The sequence below is a fragment of the Lathamus discolor genome, chromosome 3, assembly GCF_037157495.1.
Source record: "Lathamus discolor isolate bLatDis1 chromosome 3, bLatDis1.hap1, whole genome shotgun sequence".
Classification (NCBI taxonomy): domain Eukaryota; kingdom Metazoa; phylum Chordata; class Aves; order Psittaciformes; family Psittacidae; genus Lathamus; species Lathamus discolor.
The window spans coordinates 84,379,884-84,395,740 of record NC_088886.1 but is presented as its reverse complement, the minus strand read 5'-3'; the positions used below and the strand labels follow the sequence as shown (position 1 = coordinate 84,395,740).

The 15,857-nt window shown below is 39.3% G+C and overlaps 1 protein-coding gene across 4 annotated transcripts in view; it reads right to left on the bottom strand.

Annotated features, from left to right (window-relative positions):
• CERKL (ceramide kinase like) overlaps positions 1–14,362 on the bottom strand; it is a 56,090-nt gene extending 41,728 nt beyond the window's left edge. For 2 of the 4 annotated variants that reach the window (XM_065670193.1, XM_065670194.1), the window contains exon 1: positions 14,092–14,362. In XM_065670193.1, the coding sequence (XP_065526265.1) occupies positions 14,092–14,341 (250 nt within the window). In that variant the 5' untranslated portion in view covers positions 14,342–14,362. Of the gene's footprint in view, positions 1–2,733; positions 2,754–13,970; positions 14,030–14,091 lie in introns of those variants that run through there. The other 2 variants (XM_065670196.1, XM_065670197.1) reach the window with 2 other exon arrangements.
• Between the last annotated feature and the right edge of the window lie 1,495 nt (positions 14,363–15,857).

The following is a 15,857-nucleotide window of genomic DNA, read 5'->3' as shown; positions in this document are numbered from 1 at the left end:
ACAACAGTCTCTGACTTGGCCTTAAAGTGAACCAGTGCAAGAAAATTATCATCATCTGTGTTCAAGAATTGATTACTATAGATCCCTTGGCACATATCCTTCAGCTGTTGATGTAACGAATGGATGTTTTATATTGAGGGTCATCTTCTACCCTGTGAACATCAGAAGTCTTCTGAAAGAGATTAATGGAAAAACTCCAGCTAAGCGTATTAAAGTTTCACTTTTTCCTAATCTTGAGGTTGATGAAACTAATTACTCTTCCAGAATGGATTCTAATGGGTCCAGACTCATACCCTGTTCACATATAGCTATGGTATCTGGAATTTAACTTCCTTTTCTCCACAATAAAAATAAATAAGACTACAGTAATTATAAACATACATCTGAGCAATATTTTCAAGGCACTTACGACTAAGTAGTATATGCTTTCTATACAGTCTGCAACTGAACTGTAATTCTTAACAACATTTAATAAAATCAACCTCTTGATATTTCATCAAACAAAGAACACACATTCTTACTAAACTATACTGATCCACCAATAAAAATAAGTACCTTGCAAATGGAAAGCTAGGAAAATTCAAGTTCAAATTCTACCAAGAAAGCCTGCTTAGTAGTGCAAATACAGAAGGAATTACAGACTAAGTGATGTGTGTGCTTTTACATAAAATGTCAGCTAAATATAATGTAACCTGTTTCTGGTTCTTAAGACCAGCAATACCAGGTCAGAGCAAAAACCCATCTGTCCTAGTATCTTATGTCAAGCCATATCAATATGCAGATGCTAAGAGAAGAGAATGAATAAAGGAAGCATTTATTCTATTTTCCACTAATACTTTACCACTCCCCACCTGTTTTCATTTGGGACACCCTGAACTGACTGCAGTTTCTACTCATTTAACAGCAATCAGCTAAGACCTTCCATCTCCAGCTGAATCGACAAAATCTTTTAGAATTAACAATATCCTTTGGCAGTAAGTTTTGCAGTCCTTTTACCTGCTGCATGATTATTCCTTTTGTTTTGAGCATGGCTTTTCTTAGCTTTACTAGATGCACTGTGTATCTTACGTTGGAAGACAGAAAGCCATTGCCACTTACTCTCTTCTCCAGGCCCCATCTCAACTGCCTCCCTTTCAGACCAAAAAGGGCCAGCCTAGTCCATCATTCTCATCCAGGAGCCTTTTCTTACCTTTAATCATAGCACAGTTTGAGTTGGAAGGGACATCAGAGATCATCTAGTAATCACTGTCACCTACTCAACTTTCTCTAGTCCCACGTGATCTTTGTTGAGACCACCAGAAGTCCATACATTATTTAAGATGTAGTTAAATAACTGTTGGTTTACAAAGCAGGCAAATACCTGGTTTAGCCTCTATTTATGTTCTAATGATCAACATAATAATCCTAACTGTTTAAGTGACAGATCACATTTTCCACATAACAAACCTTTGACCATATACATTATGAATGGTCTAGCTACAGCTCCTGATATTGATCCCAAGCTAATGGGATTCAAATAAAAGATCAATATATTACACTATGCTTCTTATCAACTCTTGAACTTGCTGTCCCATTGCTCTTCAAACCTCTAAACCAGCATATCTCTGAAGCTGTGCTGTAGGACATAACTGACAATCTAAAGAGGCTTTTCCACTTCTATTTTAACAGTTTCCCCCTCAAAAAAAAAAAAAAAAAAAATCAGTATTTCTGCTTTTCTGTTTATCCCATGCCATTTTTTACCTCTTCCATACTCCTTCCAGACTAAACTGTTAATATACCAAAGGCACTATGAACTTTTCAGACAGCCTTCATTCCATGAATTAGACAAAAAGAACAAATATTAGAAACATAAAACAAAGAGAAGCATATTTAAGAACAGCCTTCTTTTAAATGGAATTTCATTAGCTTGCTCCTGCATACAAAATAATATTGCTAAACTGTTAAACTTGCAAATGTAAAAAGCAGTAGCTCCTTTAAGCAAGCCAAACAAGCATATATGTATAAATTCCATCGCAAATTAAGTACTGAATTTCTGCGTGTGTATTCCACAAATAGGTTCCATAAAACAAGTGAGACCTAGGGACAAAATTTCAAAAACACCACCTGCTTGTTTCTATCATATTTTAGTAATTAACCCCCCAACAAATGTAAATGGAGAAAAAAAAGCCTTTTCATTATTGTTTATTGTTTGTACTACAGTAAGAAAAATAAATACAAACTCTTTTCTTCTGCTAAGCATTGTTTTCTAAAGCAACCATAGTTATTGCTACTCCTCCATCACAAAAGATCTATGACACAAAAAAGGATATGGAGGATATTCTTAGTTTAACCACATCGTTGTTTAATGAGAGTGTTGCAATCAAGTGACCAAGAAACACTGGACTTCATGTGAAACATTCAGAAGATTCTTTTTCCTTTAATAAAAATAATACGAAGTTAAAAATAGACATCTACATGCAATGCTCTCTTGATTACTGGAACATACCAATATATTTAGACTTACCTGGGAATGTGTCATCTGCAGAGTTTACTAAATGAAACCACAAACCTGTTCAAAATTTGTCATTGACATGAGTTACCACCATCTATAGCCATCTAGCTGTTAGCGTATTATTCACTGGTGTTATGGTAATTTTGACCCCTAATTACCTCACCCCCAGTTACGCTACATAGATGTGACAGACCAGGCCTTTGGGAAGTCCAAAACCATTCAAGTATGAAATTTTTCAGTACCTTTCTTGACAGAGCTGTTCAATGAGTCTCCAAAAGGCCTTGCAATAAACAGTGTATCAGGGAGAGGGCTTGGGCAGGAGAAACCTCATTTTGAACCATCTTCAGAACGTTCAGCTGATCAGCCAGGCAAAGGTGTGCTGTTTTCATACAGAAAGCCAGCCAGTTATCTTCAGATTTGTCTATTTATTTTTAGCAATTTATTCACAGGAATTTTCACTTAAGTTAGAATAACATGGGCTTTTTTAGAAAAGCCACTTTCCTACAACATTTTTTAAAGTAAGAATACTTACTCTATTTCTAATACTGTACCAAAACAACATAGAAAATACAAAGATTATGTTTAAACAGCTATCAAATGGGGGAGGTAATAGAATGACAAGCATTTAACTCAAACTCAGAAGAGTATCTTCAAAACAGCATTATATTTAGTCATAGGTATTTATTGTTGTTACCCTTAACTTGATCAGTTCTATGTCAAATTTTGTTTTTCCAAGACTGTCTGCACTGTGTAAAGGTCTGTTTCCAGGATACATATAATTGTGCAGTACATAACATCTGTTCCTTTGCATTTTCTGAGCTTCGCGAAGCATACTTTCCTATATTCACTTGGGTGTATGGACTGACAGAAGAGATATATTGTCACAGTTCAAATAAACTGACAACTACTCTGTACTGAAAACCACCTAAGTAACTACCGTCTTGCACAACCTAAATAGACAAAAGCCAGGGAATTCAGAGTTCAGCGCTGAAGTCTGTTCATGAACTGACCATTTGCTTAAAATTGCAACACATAGGCAAAAAACAGCCCCATGTTAGATTAAAAACTGTGAAGTAAACCAAAGTTTCTGCACATTTTATTTTTTTTTGTCAGAAATTTAATATATTCCTACAACTAAATAAGAAGCCGGGGAGGGAAGAAGTCGCACCAGATCTTAAACATAAGCAGCAGAATTTTCTTTCATCAAATGCTTTACAGCAAGGCCACCATACATCAAGGCTGACATGAAAATTCAGACCTACAATATCTACTTTCAAAACACTTTTTATCTTGGGTTGTTTGTTTTTTGTTTTTTTTTTTAACAAACATCTTTGTCTGCTATCACTGACAGATCACGAGATAAAACAGCAGCATCCATACCACTAGTAAGGAAAGCTCATTGCTCTTTGTAAAATAAAGCCAATGGTGGGCATGGAATGTAATTTTTAATTCTTACACAAGTTATCCTGGGGTTATTTGAATAATTTGTGATCTGCTCTGGTTTCTAAGCTCCAATTTTACAAACATCAAGCACTGTGGCTTACAATCATTCTACATGCTCCGGCTTACAAACATATTACAAAACCTCCAAAATTAAGTGTGGCCTAAAGCATTTTCTTGGTTTTGCAATTTAGGGGCTTAAATATTTATTGCAACAATCTCAAAGTTGCTAAAAGCTTTGTTGTCTTTGACAGATACACATAAAGAGCTTGACACCAGTTCTGCACTGTGTTTGTTTTCTTTAATCTCTAACATTCACAAAATAACATTCGATATTTATCATTTACATTAGACACTACGCTAAAATATTTTACAACATTCAGCTAAGGTGACAAACATAAATCACACACACACACAAAAAAAAAAATCTATTAATCAAATGCCTACCCATCAAATAATAAATAGAAACAAAAAGGGGAGGGGGGCAAAAAAAACCTAGGAAAATTTGGGGAAGGAATAATATAAGAAGCACCGTCTCAATCTCCACATAAGCATTTTAAACACTCCAACATGAAAGCATGGTAAAGATACAAACACAGGTCAAGGCTTCAAACAAATGCACTCAAATCCAAACATGAAACGCATTCCCAAAAGCTAAACCCAGTTAATACTATCCTACACCATAGACAAGCCAGTTGTGATAACTGTGCCTACATAATAAGGATTTGGATAGTTTGTGGAACACAGCTGATTGATTCTTCTCCAAAGAGCAGCTGATAATAATGGTAATTCTAGCATCACAAAACTTCCAGGTTTGTGGGACATTTCTTGTTGCTCTGCTGAACTTAACGTGGGTGTAGGGGTTATGACTCTATGGGGAAACGCAGTAGGAAAACAGTTACCTTGTGACCTTATAGGAGGCAAAATGTTCCCATTCAATAGTGCATTTTTAATCTGCATACTTTGATAAAAAAAAAACAACAAACACCTGTTCATAGAAAATATTCAGGTTCAACCGAGGAAGCCACAAATGCATTTTAAATTAACTAACTGGGTTTTTTTTTCCCTGTAGCAGCATCATCACTGAAAATTACAAAGCCAATTACTTTTAACTCCAAATCACATTTGGAATTAATAGACTTTGGAGTAAAAATGCATAAGAAGATGAAAACGCATATCAATAAATGGACCTAAAGAAATACCAGAAGCCGAATTATTTTTCAAAATATGAAGTCTCATGCATGCTCAAATGCACTTTAAACTTTAAAACCACAAACAGTATTATGTGAAAGTAACTATCCTTATACAAGCATAGAGGGTATCTCGGCAAAGTAATGAGCCACTTTTCCAAATTACAGAACAACCAACATGCCTTTTTTTCCTGCAAAGTGCCACAGCAAAATTGCTCAATAGCAAAATCTGGAGTCCTACAAAAAGGATTTCTCTCCATAGCAGGGTGCAGAAATAGGAAATACTGATGTTTTCAACTCTTCATCATAACTACATAAAATCCAGTTACCCAGATAACATCTACATGTGAAAGAGAGACTATGACACTTCATAATTCATACACAAGGGGTTTCCAACACACTAAGAAGTCATCCTTGGTCACATTTACAGGGTCATATCTTTTCTGTCAGTTGCAGTGCCATATGTATTCTCACTTATTCAGCTACACTTAAAGATCTTATCATAAATTGGTATCACCGCCTAAAGCACAATATCTGCACTTCAACAAAAGAGGGAAGGGCTCCTAAACTGCAAGAAGGCAATTCCAAAACTTTTTCCCCGGTGAAATACTTTGAGAAATACTATCCTTACCCTTAGTCTAGTGTATTGTTGAGACTGCCTAAACAATTGGAAGGAGGAAGCTCTAGTCACTTATTTAAAGTCAGCAGTTAAAAAAAACCCAGCATTATTACGGGGTATTTTAGAAAGTTAATTTGCTAACTTTACAGTTGTACTCAGCTCTGTATTATGCCACTGAATGGTGAAACACAACTCAAAAAAAATGACAGTTAATGTCTGAGACAGAAATCAATTTAGAAAAGGATCTCAGCATAATGCAATTCTATAGCAGTCCCAGTAGTAAATGACAAAAAGGTCAAATCTGAAAGGAAACAGCAGATAGCACCGCAAAACTAGCAGATGTTCCTAAAGGATCATCTGTACAAAAACATAAGCATATGTGAAAGAAATCCAACACTATCACGAAATCAGTTGGTGTCTAACATAATAGCAGTTCCTTATGGCAATATGGTAATACACATATCAGATACTCAACACATTATGGTTTTTTGTCTGCACATACTGTTACAACATAAGTCATAAAAACCAGGACCACTGGTTTCCTTGAAAGGAAAACATTAGTTCCATGACCCACTAATGTTAAGGTACACAAAAGCCACTCAGTTCTTCAGGTTTATGTTCTCAGATTTTCAGCCATTTAGGCTTTTTCATAAATTGTCTAAGAAGGATATAAATATTTTTAGAGTATTAAATGTACTGAAGTAAAAACTTCCTCTAAAGGCAGTGCATAATATATTTGGATATACCTAAATAAAGAGCAAACAGAAAGGGATTCCTTCTGTCTAATATGTATTTGTTTGGGGTTTGCATAATAGCAACAGTATCTATTATTTACCTGTTTCTTTTGTCACATACTTAGTTGACAAATAAGATATCTACAACAAAAACCATTTATGTAAGTTTTGTTTAGTTTGAATACAACAAGAGCAGATGACAGACTTCCCTGCTTTACTTTTATTCCTATTTTATAACTGTAAAGATAGCAATGCCTTAATCCGAGCATGTCTTTGGCCAAGATACAGAATAAAAAATGCTAAAGAACATAACATTCTGAATTCTAACCCATTTACTACCATGAAGAGTTACAATTGTGGAAGTAAGCTTACATGGAAGACCCGAGTAGGCACACCATGATCCCCACAATTAAGGCACACAGTTCTGGGGGAGAAACAGCCACAGAGAAAGCAGACAGCAGTCTCAAACTCTGAGTGACCGAGCTATTCATCATGGTTTGTATTTGTTCCCTATAGACATTTCAATAAATAAATAAAATAGGAAAGGATTTCAGGAACTGTGTAGCTTCTTGGATGTTTACAGAGTACTGCTTCTAAGCTTAAGGAATTGCCTGACAAAAAACACAGATTTTCCAGTAAACTACACTCAAAAGACAAGACAAGTTGGCAACATTTGGTGCAACAGAAAAGACATAAAGGCACATTGTAAAGGGGTACAAATTTGTGGATGATATAGTAAAATGGCAACCAAAAAAAGATTGCAATAACATCAAGAATATGAAAAGGAGTAAAAAAAAAAAAAAAGAAAGTGTTTTATAAAGGCTGAACAATAGGACAATTTAGCAACTTAGATACAAGACATGCTTAGGTAGGGATTTGACTGCATACTGGTTTTAACAATTTTAAAAGAACATTAATTTACACTGGGAAAGGAAGTCAGACCTGTAGCACTATCACAAACCTGAAAATAGCACTAACGTGGACAGCAAGGATTGGTTATAGTATATCACCCTTTCTTTTTAATAGACACTTTTGGATTCTTTCCGTCATGATACAGAAGACCACCAATTTCCTCTTACACACCTTTGCACAAAAAGGATAATCAAAAGAGTTGGCAGGTATTCTAGAATAGGAAAATTATGGAAGTTTGATAGCATATACTTTTTTTAAAACAAACTTGCATCCTACCTCTCTTTACCTCACCATCTTATCTGACTTTCCAGAGACTTCCCTACACTGAATCATGCAGATTTCACACCCTATAGCACCACCCTGCATGTCTTCTATCTGCCCAGCAACAGCTACAGTTTTTCCTCTGTTCATTAATATCCTTCTCTACAGTACCCACAAATCCCTCCCACACCCATATGGCACCTCACCAAAACCCTTACACTCTCTTAGTATATCAACTCACCCTCACCACGATATTCTTGATTGCTCCTTGATCCCAACCTATCTTTCTCCAGTTGGCCTGCTCAGCAGCCAGAAACCAGCACCAGCTGCATCTGGCTTGTTACTGGTGTGCCAACTGCCCAATGATGTGCCAAGCACCCAGCCAGCCACCATCCCTTGCTTGCCAAGCAGGCAGAGGAGATGAATGAAGCAGAGCATCGCCTTACCTGTAACAACAGTACAGGGCAATGCCTGATTATTACCTAGCACAACAGGAGAACTGAAGAGCAAACACCAAACAACAAAACCAAAATCCATCACCTTTGCACAAGTCTAAAACTTGCCAGTTTATGAACTACAACAGCTTTAAAATAACACAAAGCACAGCATTTTCTGGAGTGAAGATTTAAATATATCTGACCTTTCTTTTTGGAAGTAGAGAATTCAAGTACACAGAAAAGCCACTATTAGACATCCAGACATGGATGTCTAATAAAATAAATAAAAGCCAATATTACACATCCTTTCAACATAAGCAGAGAGGTGCATAAACATGTGAAATACAAGAAAAACACCAGAAATCATGAAACCATGTAAATAGTTCCTCAAACATGCAGCCATGAACTGGTCTGCTGATAAAGGATAAAAGACACACAGAGAATCAAGACATTATGTCTAAAAGCCATCTGAAATATAGAATAAATTTTAAAACCTTGTATTAATATACCCTATGTCCTTAAATATGTTTCATTTTTCACAAAAAGTAATAAAATAGTAATTTTTTTCACAGTTCTGTGCAGCATTTCTCTAAGACATTAATTTTATGGACTTCCTTGAAAAATAAGGCTTGTCAGCCACTTGTAAGACAAGTTCAGCATTATGGGATTGTTTAAAACTGAATGCTTTCTTCCTTCACTTTATATCTTAAATCCATATGTTCATGTGATACACATACAACTGCATTTCAGCTACACTTCATATTGTTTATTTTTATGTCTCTTCCTTAAAAACAGTTTTCCTATTTGGACAATAGGTACGTCACTTACAGAAACTATGTCGTCCACACATCAGAAATAGAATCAAAAGCTTCAAATTTGACCAGTGTGGAACTTTAGTCATTCCCATTTTGTAACAACCAGTTCCCATTTCCATTATTCCTGACCAACCGATAGACTGACAGATGTCTTACTTTAGAGATCCCAAACAGACTATTGGTATCTATTTCAGCCACATCTGTTCCTAAATAGCCTTGGCAGCAGGCCGCTATGCACTTGGAATTAATTTCAAATCCTTCACTGCTAACTCTTTCACTGTTGAAATACATCAGTCATTTTTTTCCTTATTGCTGCACTTCTGTGCAATATTTACAAATCTGTAGTTTAGATTATATGAAGAAGAACTATAGTATACTACATGTAAGAATAGTATGATTAAACACCACATTGATCTTTACTTCATTAGCAATAACATAGTAAACTCAGGATTGCTCCAGAGATCTTACTTTCTCATTGGTCAATTAACTAAGAATATCATGCTCAATTATTTACATTTAAAAAGCAAGTTTTACCCAAATTATTATTAGTAGTATCCAAATACTCAGTCTAGCTTACATGTTGTCAGTCTGAGAGAACAACTTCCTACACACTTCAGTCAAGCACACTACACGCACAAGAAACTATGAAGTTTTTCATAATGATTAAACACTTTCACACACCAGTACAACACTGAGCAAGTGCCAGTTGTGATCCATTTCCTATCTGACAGAAGTGTGCTGAAAACCTGCAATGATTGCAAATTGGGAAATTCTGTGGCAATCTTTAACAGGATGCTAAAGGTTTTAAAGAAATACGAGGATTTAAGTACTCAAAACACACTGGAAGAACAGCATAAAGATGACTGGGTTAACACTGTTTGAACTGAAACTGTTCTAAAATACAAATAACTCCCATATCCACTGCTAATCCCCTACATTTCCTTAGTTTTTAAACTTCAGTAACACACACAAAACTCAAACATTCCAAGAATTTGTCCTTAAATGTAAATATTTTTTTTCCATCATTCAGTCATTCTTACTATCTTCTGGAAACTTCTAAAAATCATATATAATATTCAGATATGTACTTAAGATAGCTTTCTCTGCTATGATTTTAAAGTAGCATCCAAAATGAGAAAAACTACAATTTGGGGATAGATTATTAATACAGAGAGAGAAGTCTTGTTTTTTCTTCATTTCCATGATTATATTTATGGCATAGGAAAGCCACATAGAAAGAAGCTTGAGAAATAGCTACTAGCTACCGAGTGTAAGCTCTGCATCTCATTGCAACGCCTACTGCATTGTTAAAAGCAAGCAACCAGCTACGAGTCAGAGGCTATCTGGCACCAGTGAGAAAAGGCTCAGCTGAGCTGCACGCCCAGGCTATAACTGCAGCATTTTGGAAAGGGCAGCCAAGCACTCGACTCATTCACTCTCTCATGCCCCACTTCCAGTGGCATGCCCAAAGATTTGTTATAACAGAGGACGCAAAATTCATAATGGGTCATGCTTATTTGAAAGCGTAGAAGAGGTTGCTGGGCAGCTTGTTATAAGGTCTGGAGAGAGAACAGCAAACGAAGCCATCAAAAATCATCAGTGAGCACTGGTAGCCAAAAACCTCAAGGAGACAGAAGCTGCAGAAATCAAAGACAAGAGTAAAGAAGGAACTCTGCCTGATAACCATGCTGCCAAAAACTCCACAGAAACAATGCAATGGGGCAGAACTACGCATTGAGCGCAAAATGATCAAGCCCAGGCACAGCAGATGTTACCTGCTTGCAAACTCTAAGCTGGAGCACCTCTCCTATGAAGACAGGCTGAGAGAGTTGGGATTGTTCAGCCTGGAGAAGAAAGGGTCCAGGGAGACCTGATAACAGTTTTCCAATACTTAAAAGAGGCCTAAAAGAGACATGGAGACAAGACATTTTACAAAGGCACTTAGTGACAGGACAGGGAGAATGGTTTTAGGCTGACAAACAGGAGACTTAGATTAGATGTTACAAAAAAATTTCTTCACTATGAGGGTGGTGAGGCACTGGCACAGGCTGCCCAGAGCTGTGCCTGCCCCATCCCTGTCAGTGTGCAAGGCCAGGTTGGACAGGACTTTGAACAACTTGGTCTAGTGGAAAGTGCCCCTGCCCACGTCAGGGGGATTGGAACTGGATGATCTTTAAGGGCACTTCCAATTCTAACCATTCTATGATTCTGTTTAGAAGCTGAACGGCTCAAGCTGCACAAGTATCCTCGGTTCAGCCATGTAAGAAATACGATGGGAGCTGCAGAACTGTAGTTGACAATGACAACTTCAACCAGACAGGATTACTTCTGGGGAACTACTGTGGATGGGAGGTTAAGGAAAAGTGGAGAAAGCAACTACCTGGTAGTTCTCTAACTTGACAGACAGGAGTGACTCCCATAGAAAAAAAGTTTTCTCTTAAAATAGGAAGAATTTCTACATACAAGTCCAAGCAGGAGACATTTAGCATCACCAGCAAAGTGCAAAGACCCAACATGACCTCTTAGAGCCTAGGCAAACTATGTCAGGAAGCTTTGAGTTCAGAGAAAGTATGCTTAAGCCAAATCCCAGTTGAACAGACTCGTTGAGACAGCCACTGACCATCTCCTGTACTTACTGGCAGCTTGGCCTGAACACTGTACTGCTCTACTTCTGTTACACAGAGACCATAACACAGACAGCTCCTCCCAGTACCAGTACGGGTCTCACAGTTGCAACACTCCAGGGTAATTGCTACTGGGATCCAAGAATGCAGGAGGGAAAAAACATACAAGCTCCAAAATCCGTATTTTATTTCTGCAACTGCAGAGGTAAAACCACCTTGACCTACTGTATCCAAGATGGAAGGAAAAACACCTGCTGGATTCATCCCTGTAAGGGCAATAGGCCCTACATGATGAAGTTCTCAGCTCCTATTCAGCTCATCTGCAGTCACAGGCAGGCATGGGTAGAGCCATGCTGCCCAAAGGAAGGAGTCACAAGTATTGTTCTGACTGCTGCTCAGGTAGGCCACTGTGTTACCATCACAATGTGGCCAGAAGGATACAAGGGTCTCAGGAGCAACCCAATAGATTTCCTTTTAAGATTATTTTGTTCTCAAAGAGCCCTTGGAAAAAAGCCACAGATGACATAGCAGTGGCATCTATAAAAAAGAGGAACTGAAAATCCCTTTAATGTCAGAATTTGGAAATCCTGTATTGAAAACTTATAGCTTACCATAGACTTCAGTGAAAAACCTAAGATTCGGAAGACACCACTGCCTTTTCCACTGAAGCCAGTAAAGAAGGAGGACATTAAGAGCTTCTCAGAAACCAAAATATTTAGCAGCTCAATGCTACATAGTACAAAACCAAATTGTCAGAGGCAAAGAAGTATCCACATATATTTAATACACGTGCAGTAAAAGCCCAAATCCTGACTGACACCAGCTTGCCAATGCTGCTTTCCATAAGACTCCTGAAGTTCTCCCATCTGCAATATGCTTGATTAAGCACTGCGTACTTTATTACCTTGCAGGAAGTAAGACAGAAAAGCTCCCAGTATCTGTACGACAGAACTAAGGATGAAAAGCTCTTACACAAAGTAGCAAGTTAAGGGGATAGATTTTTCCCAGGAGGAAAAAGTGAAAAAAGAAAAAAAAAAGAAAAAAAAAAAAAAAGAAGTTCCCCATCCATGGAAGCACTGAAATTCATTCTTCCGGTCTATACCTTAAAATCCTTCACTGGTGGCAAGTAAAAGACAATTGTGAACCTGATTATATGGCAATTCAAGCTACATTAAAGTAGCCAGAACATAAAGTAGCAATCAAATTAGAGCACTGCACGCAGAACTAAATAATTAATAAATCAGACTTCAGATCACATACACAGAGACCTATAGTTAATCCCAGAAGGGAAGGAAGAGAGGTTACAGCATTGTGTAGCAGCATTACTAAGGCACCCAGGCTGGCTCCACAAGAGGATGAACTGCACACACATCAGCACAGCTGTCATCAGAACCCAACGGTCCTGCTGAAAAGCAGGTATCTAAATTCAAGCACCACACTGCCTTTACATGGTTACACTAGTCAGAGGATGAGGGTCAACAGCTGTGCATGGTACCATATTAGTTTGATTTCAGGAGCTCTGATATCCTAACACAGTTACATGAAATGAAGCATAACAACTTCAGCTGTGAGCATCTGAGTATTCCTCTGCAGCAACAGCCCTGGAATCACAGATTTCCACACCACTCTCGAGCCTCTGCAACATATAGACTACTGTGAAGAGCAACAGATTATCTTAACATAGTAAAACTGGTACACAGAAGAAACTGTTTCTCTGTATGCTGAGTTTATGATTGCTGGATTTTACTCGTATGAAGTTTTAAGTTCTGTCCAAAGTAAATAGTAAAATAAATCTGGTAATTTAGGCCAGGACAAGCTAACCATGCCATACCAGAAGGCAACTATGCTGCCCAGCAACTGCATTCCTGAACACAGCTTTGATTTCTTCTTCCCAGGAGTACTGGGAGGTCACTGCAAGCACTTTTAAGAGTGTGTATGTAGTTTTGAAAGTAAGTTCATGTTCTCACAGTTTCTAGGAGCATAAAAAAAGACTATCTGTCTAAGTTTAAGGAGCATTCATTTTCTTCTAGAACTCTTGTGCATAATGTGTTCCACTTGATGAAATCCTTCCTCACTTTTTCACAGCATGCTGCCTTATTGGAAAAGCACGAAGTAAGGACAACCTGCCACAGAAGCCTCACCACGAAACCCAGGCACATCTCACAAACCTGTACATGCTCTAGTTTATGCTGCCTTAAAGAGAGTAAGGCGAGAAAAGCTGGTACAGCAGAAAAACAAAAAATCAAATCCCCTTACTAGGAAACTATGAAAACACCATCTCCCATTTCGCCCTCTTCATGTTCACCCACCAAGAAGTAAAGGCTTTTGCCACAAAAGCCAGCTCAGATACAATACTCTCTAATTGAGTTGTGAACAACTTCTTTAATTACCACAGTAACCTCGAACGGAGAAGACGCGCCTGACACCACCGACTGTGACTGCCTTACCGTAATCCCCCTCTAAAGCGACTCTCCCTGCCGTGCCCCTCCCGACGAGGCCCTCTTTCCCTCGCCCCGGGCGGTCCCACCACCCGTTCCCGGAGGCGTCCCGCGCCCGGCCCCGTCCCACCTGTGGGGCTCTCGGGCAGGATGGGGCTCCAGCGGAGCCGCCGGGCGCTCAGCACCACATCGCAGCTCCTCTTGCTGATCTCGAAGATGCCCCTGAGGAGCGGCTCCTCTCCCGCCTCGGCCGCCGGGGCCGGGGCCACCCTCCTCCTCCGTCCCTCGGGCGCCGCCGCGGAGGAGCGAGTGCGAGCGGCGCCGACAGCCGCCCCATGCGCACGCTGCTGCCGCGGGGAGGGGGCCGCGGCCCCCAGCATGGCGGCGGCACCACCGCCACACCGGCCGGTCGCCGCGTCCCGGCTGCTGCCAAGGCAGCGCCCGCCCCGCCCTGCAGGCGGGGCCGCGGCCGCACAGGGGCCGGCGGGGGAGCGCCTGGCCCGGACTCGGGTAAGCGTCATCGCCCGGCGCAGCCGGCAGGTCCGGGGCGGGTCGCTGCAGTGCCCCGCGCGGAGCCCCTCCTGGGTGAACAGCGGGGGGCAGGACGCGTGGGGCGGACCAAAGCAGTACCGCACTGCTGCCGACCAGTATGAGCCCGGTACCGCGCCGACCGCGGACCCGAAACGGGGTTACTGTAGGCGCTTCGCAGGGTGGCGGTGAGAAAGGTCAGGGGCACTCTGATGTCTGAGGAGTTTTCTTTCACCTAAGTTACTCTTCCTCCCCTAAGGAGAGCAATAAAGCAACAGAAACTCGTTTTGTTTGTCAGTCCCATATGTCTCATGCTTTCCTATCATCATTAATAATATTAGTTTTAATTAGCCTTAGAAAACTACAACATGAAGTCGGAACATACAACACAAAGTTGTAATAACCCTTTCATATTAAAAAGGTCAAGTCTTTTATAGGTTGTGCCCATCGCTTAGCCTTAACATTAATACCTTGTTGACATTCATGCTGCGAAACAGAATATTATTATAAACCTAGGTGGAGGTACCACATTTGCACATACCCTTTACATAACTCTTAACCCAATACAAACTCACACAACATTATATTCCATATCAAGTATGCCAATGCAGAAAGCATAGCCAGAAGGTTTTACAGTCATCCATCACCCTCAAAACTTGAACACAGAGGAGGCAGATCACTTCTTCACTCCCCTGCTGTAAATGATAGATTTTACTGTTTGGAGGTGTGACAGCTTTACTCACAGGTGCTGTAAGATTCACTGATGACAATCACATTAGAGCTCCAACATCCATTTATAATGTGCTCCTGAGCCTGCAAGGGCTTAACTTGGAAGAAAACAGGGTGGTTTTTTTTTAGTTCTGAGTTCTATAATGTCATGGTGGCATATTAGTGCATGAAAAGGGTATTTTTAGATGAGCAGTGTAGTCATTTTATCTTTAGCATTTGTAATAAGACAAATCTACACTGTTCCCCTGAGAAATAAAGTAATAAATTTAAAATATCACCTTTTTGGTACAGATTATAGTTCAAACTGCATGTCAAAATATCCAAGGTTTTACCTGTGATGTTTATCCCTCTAGAAGAGAAACAGTGTCACAGGTAAGGAAATCTGATTGTCTGCAATCAAGCCAGCTGTGACTGCCTGAGATGATACGTGACTTCATGACTGAACTGCCTTCCTCAATAGTTCCATAAAACCCTATACCAGGCTTATTATAAGATAGTTTAAGACACTTAAAAAGTCACTATGGTACAGCTTTTTGATGTTTATTTCCATCTATTACTTTGCCACATGCTCTGAATATTTGCTAAATATGCAACCCGTATGTACTTTTCAGTTTGCATGGAGCTATTGAAACAGCTTTC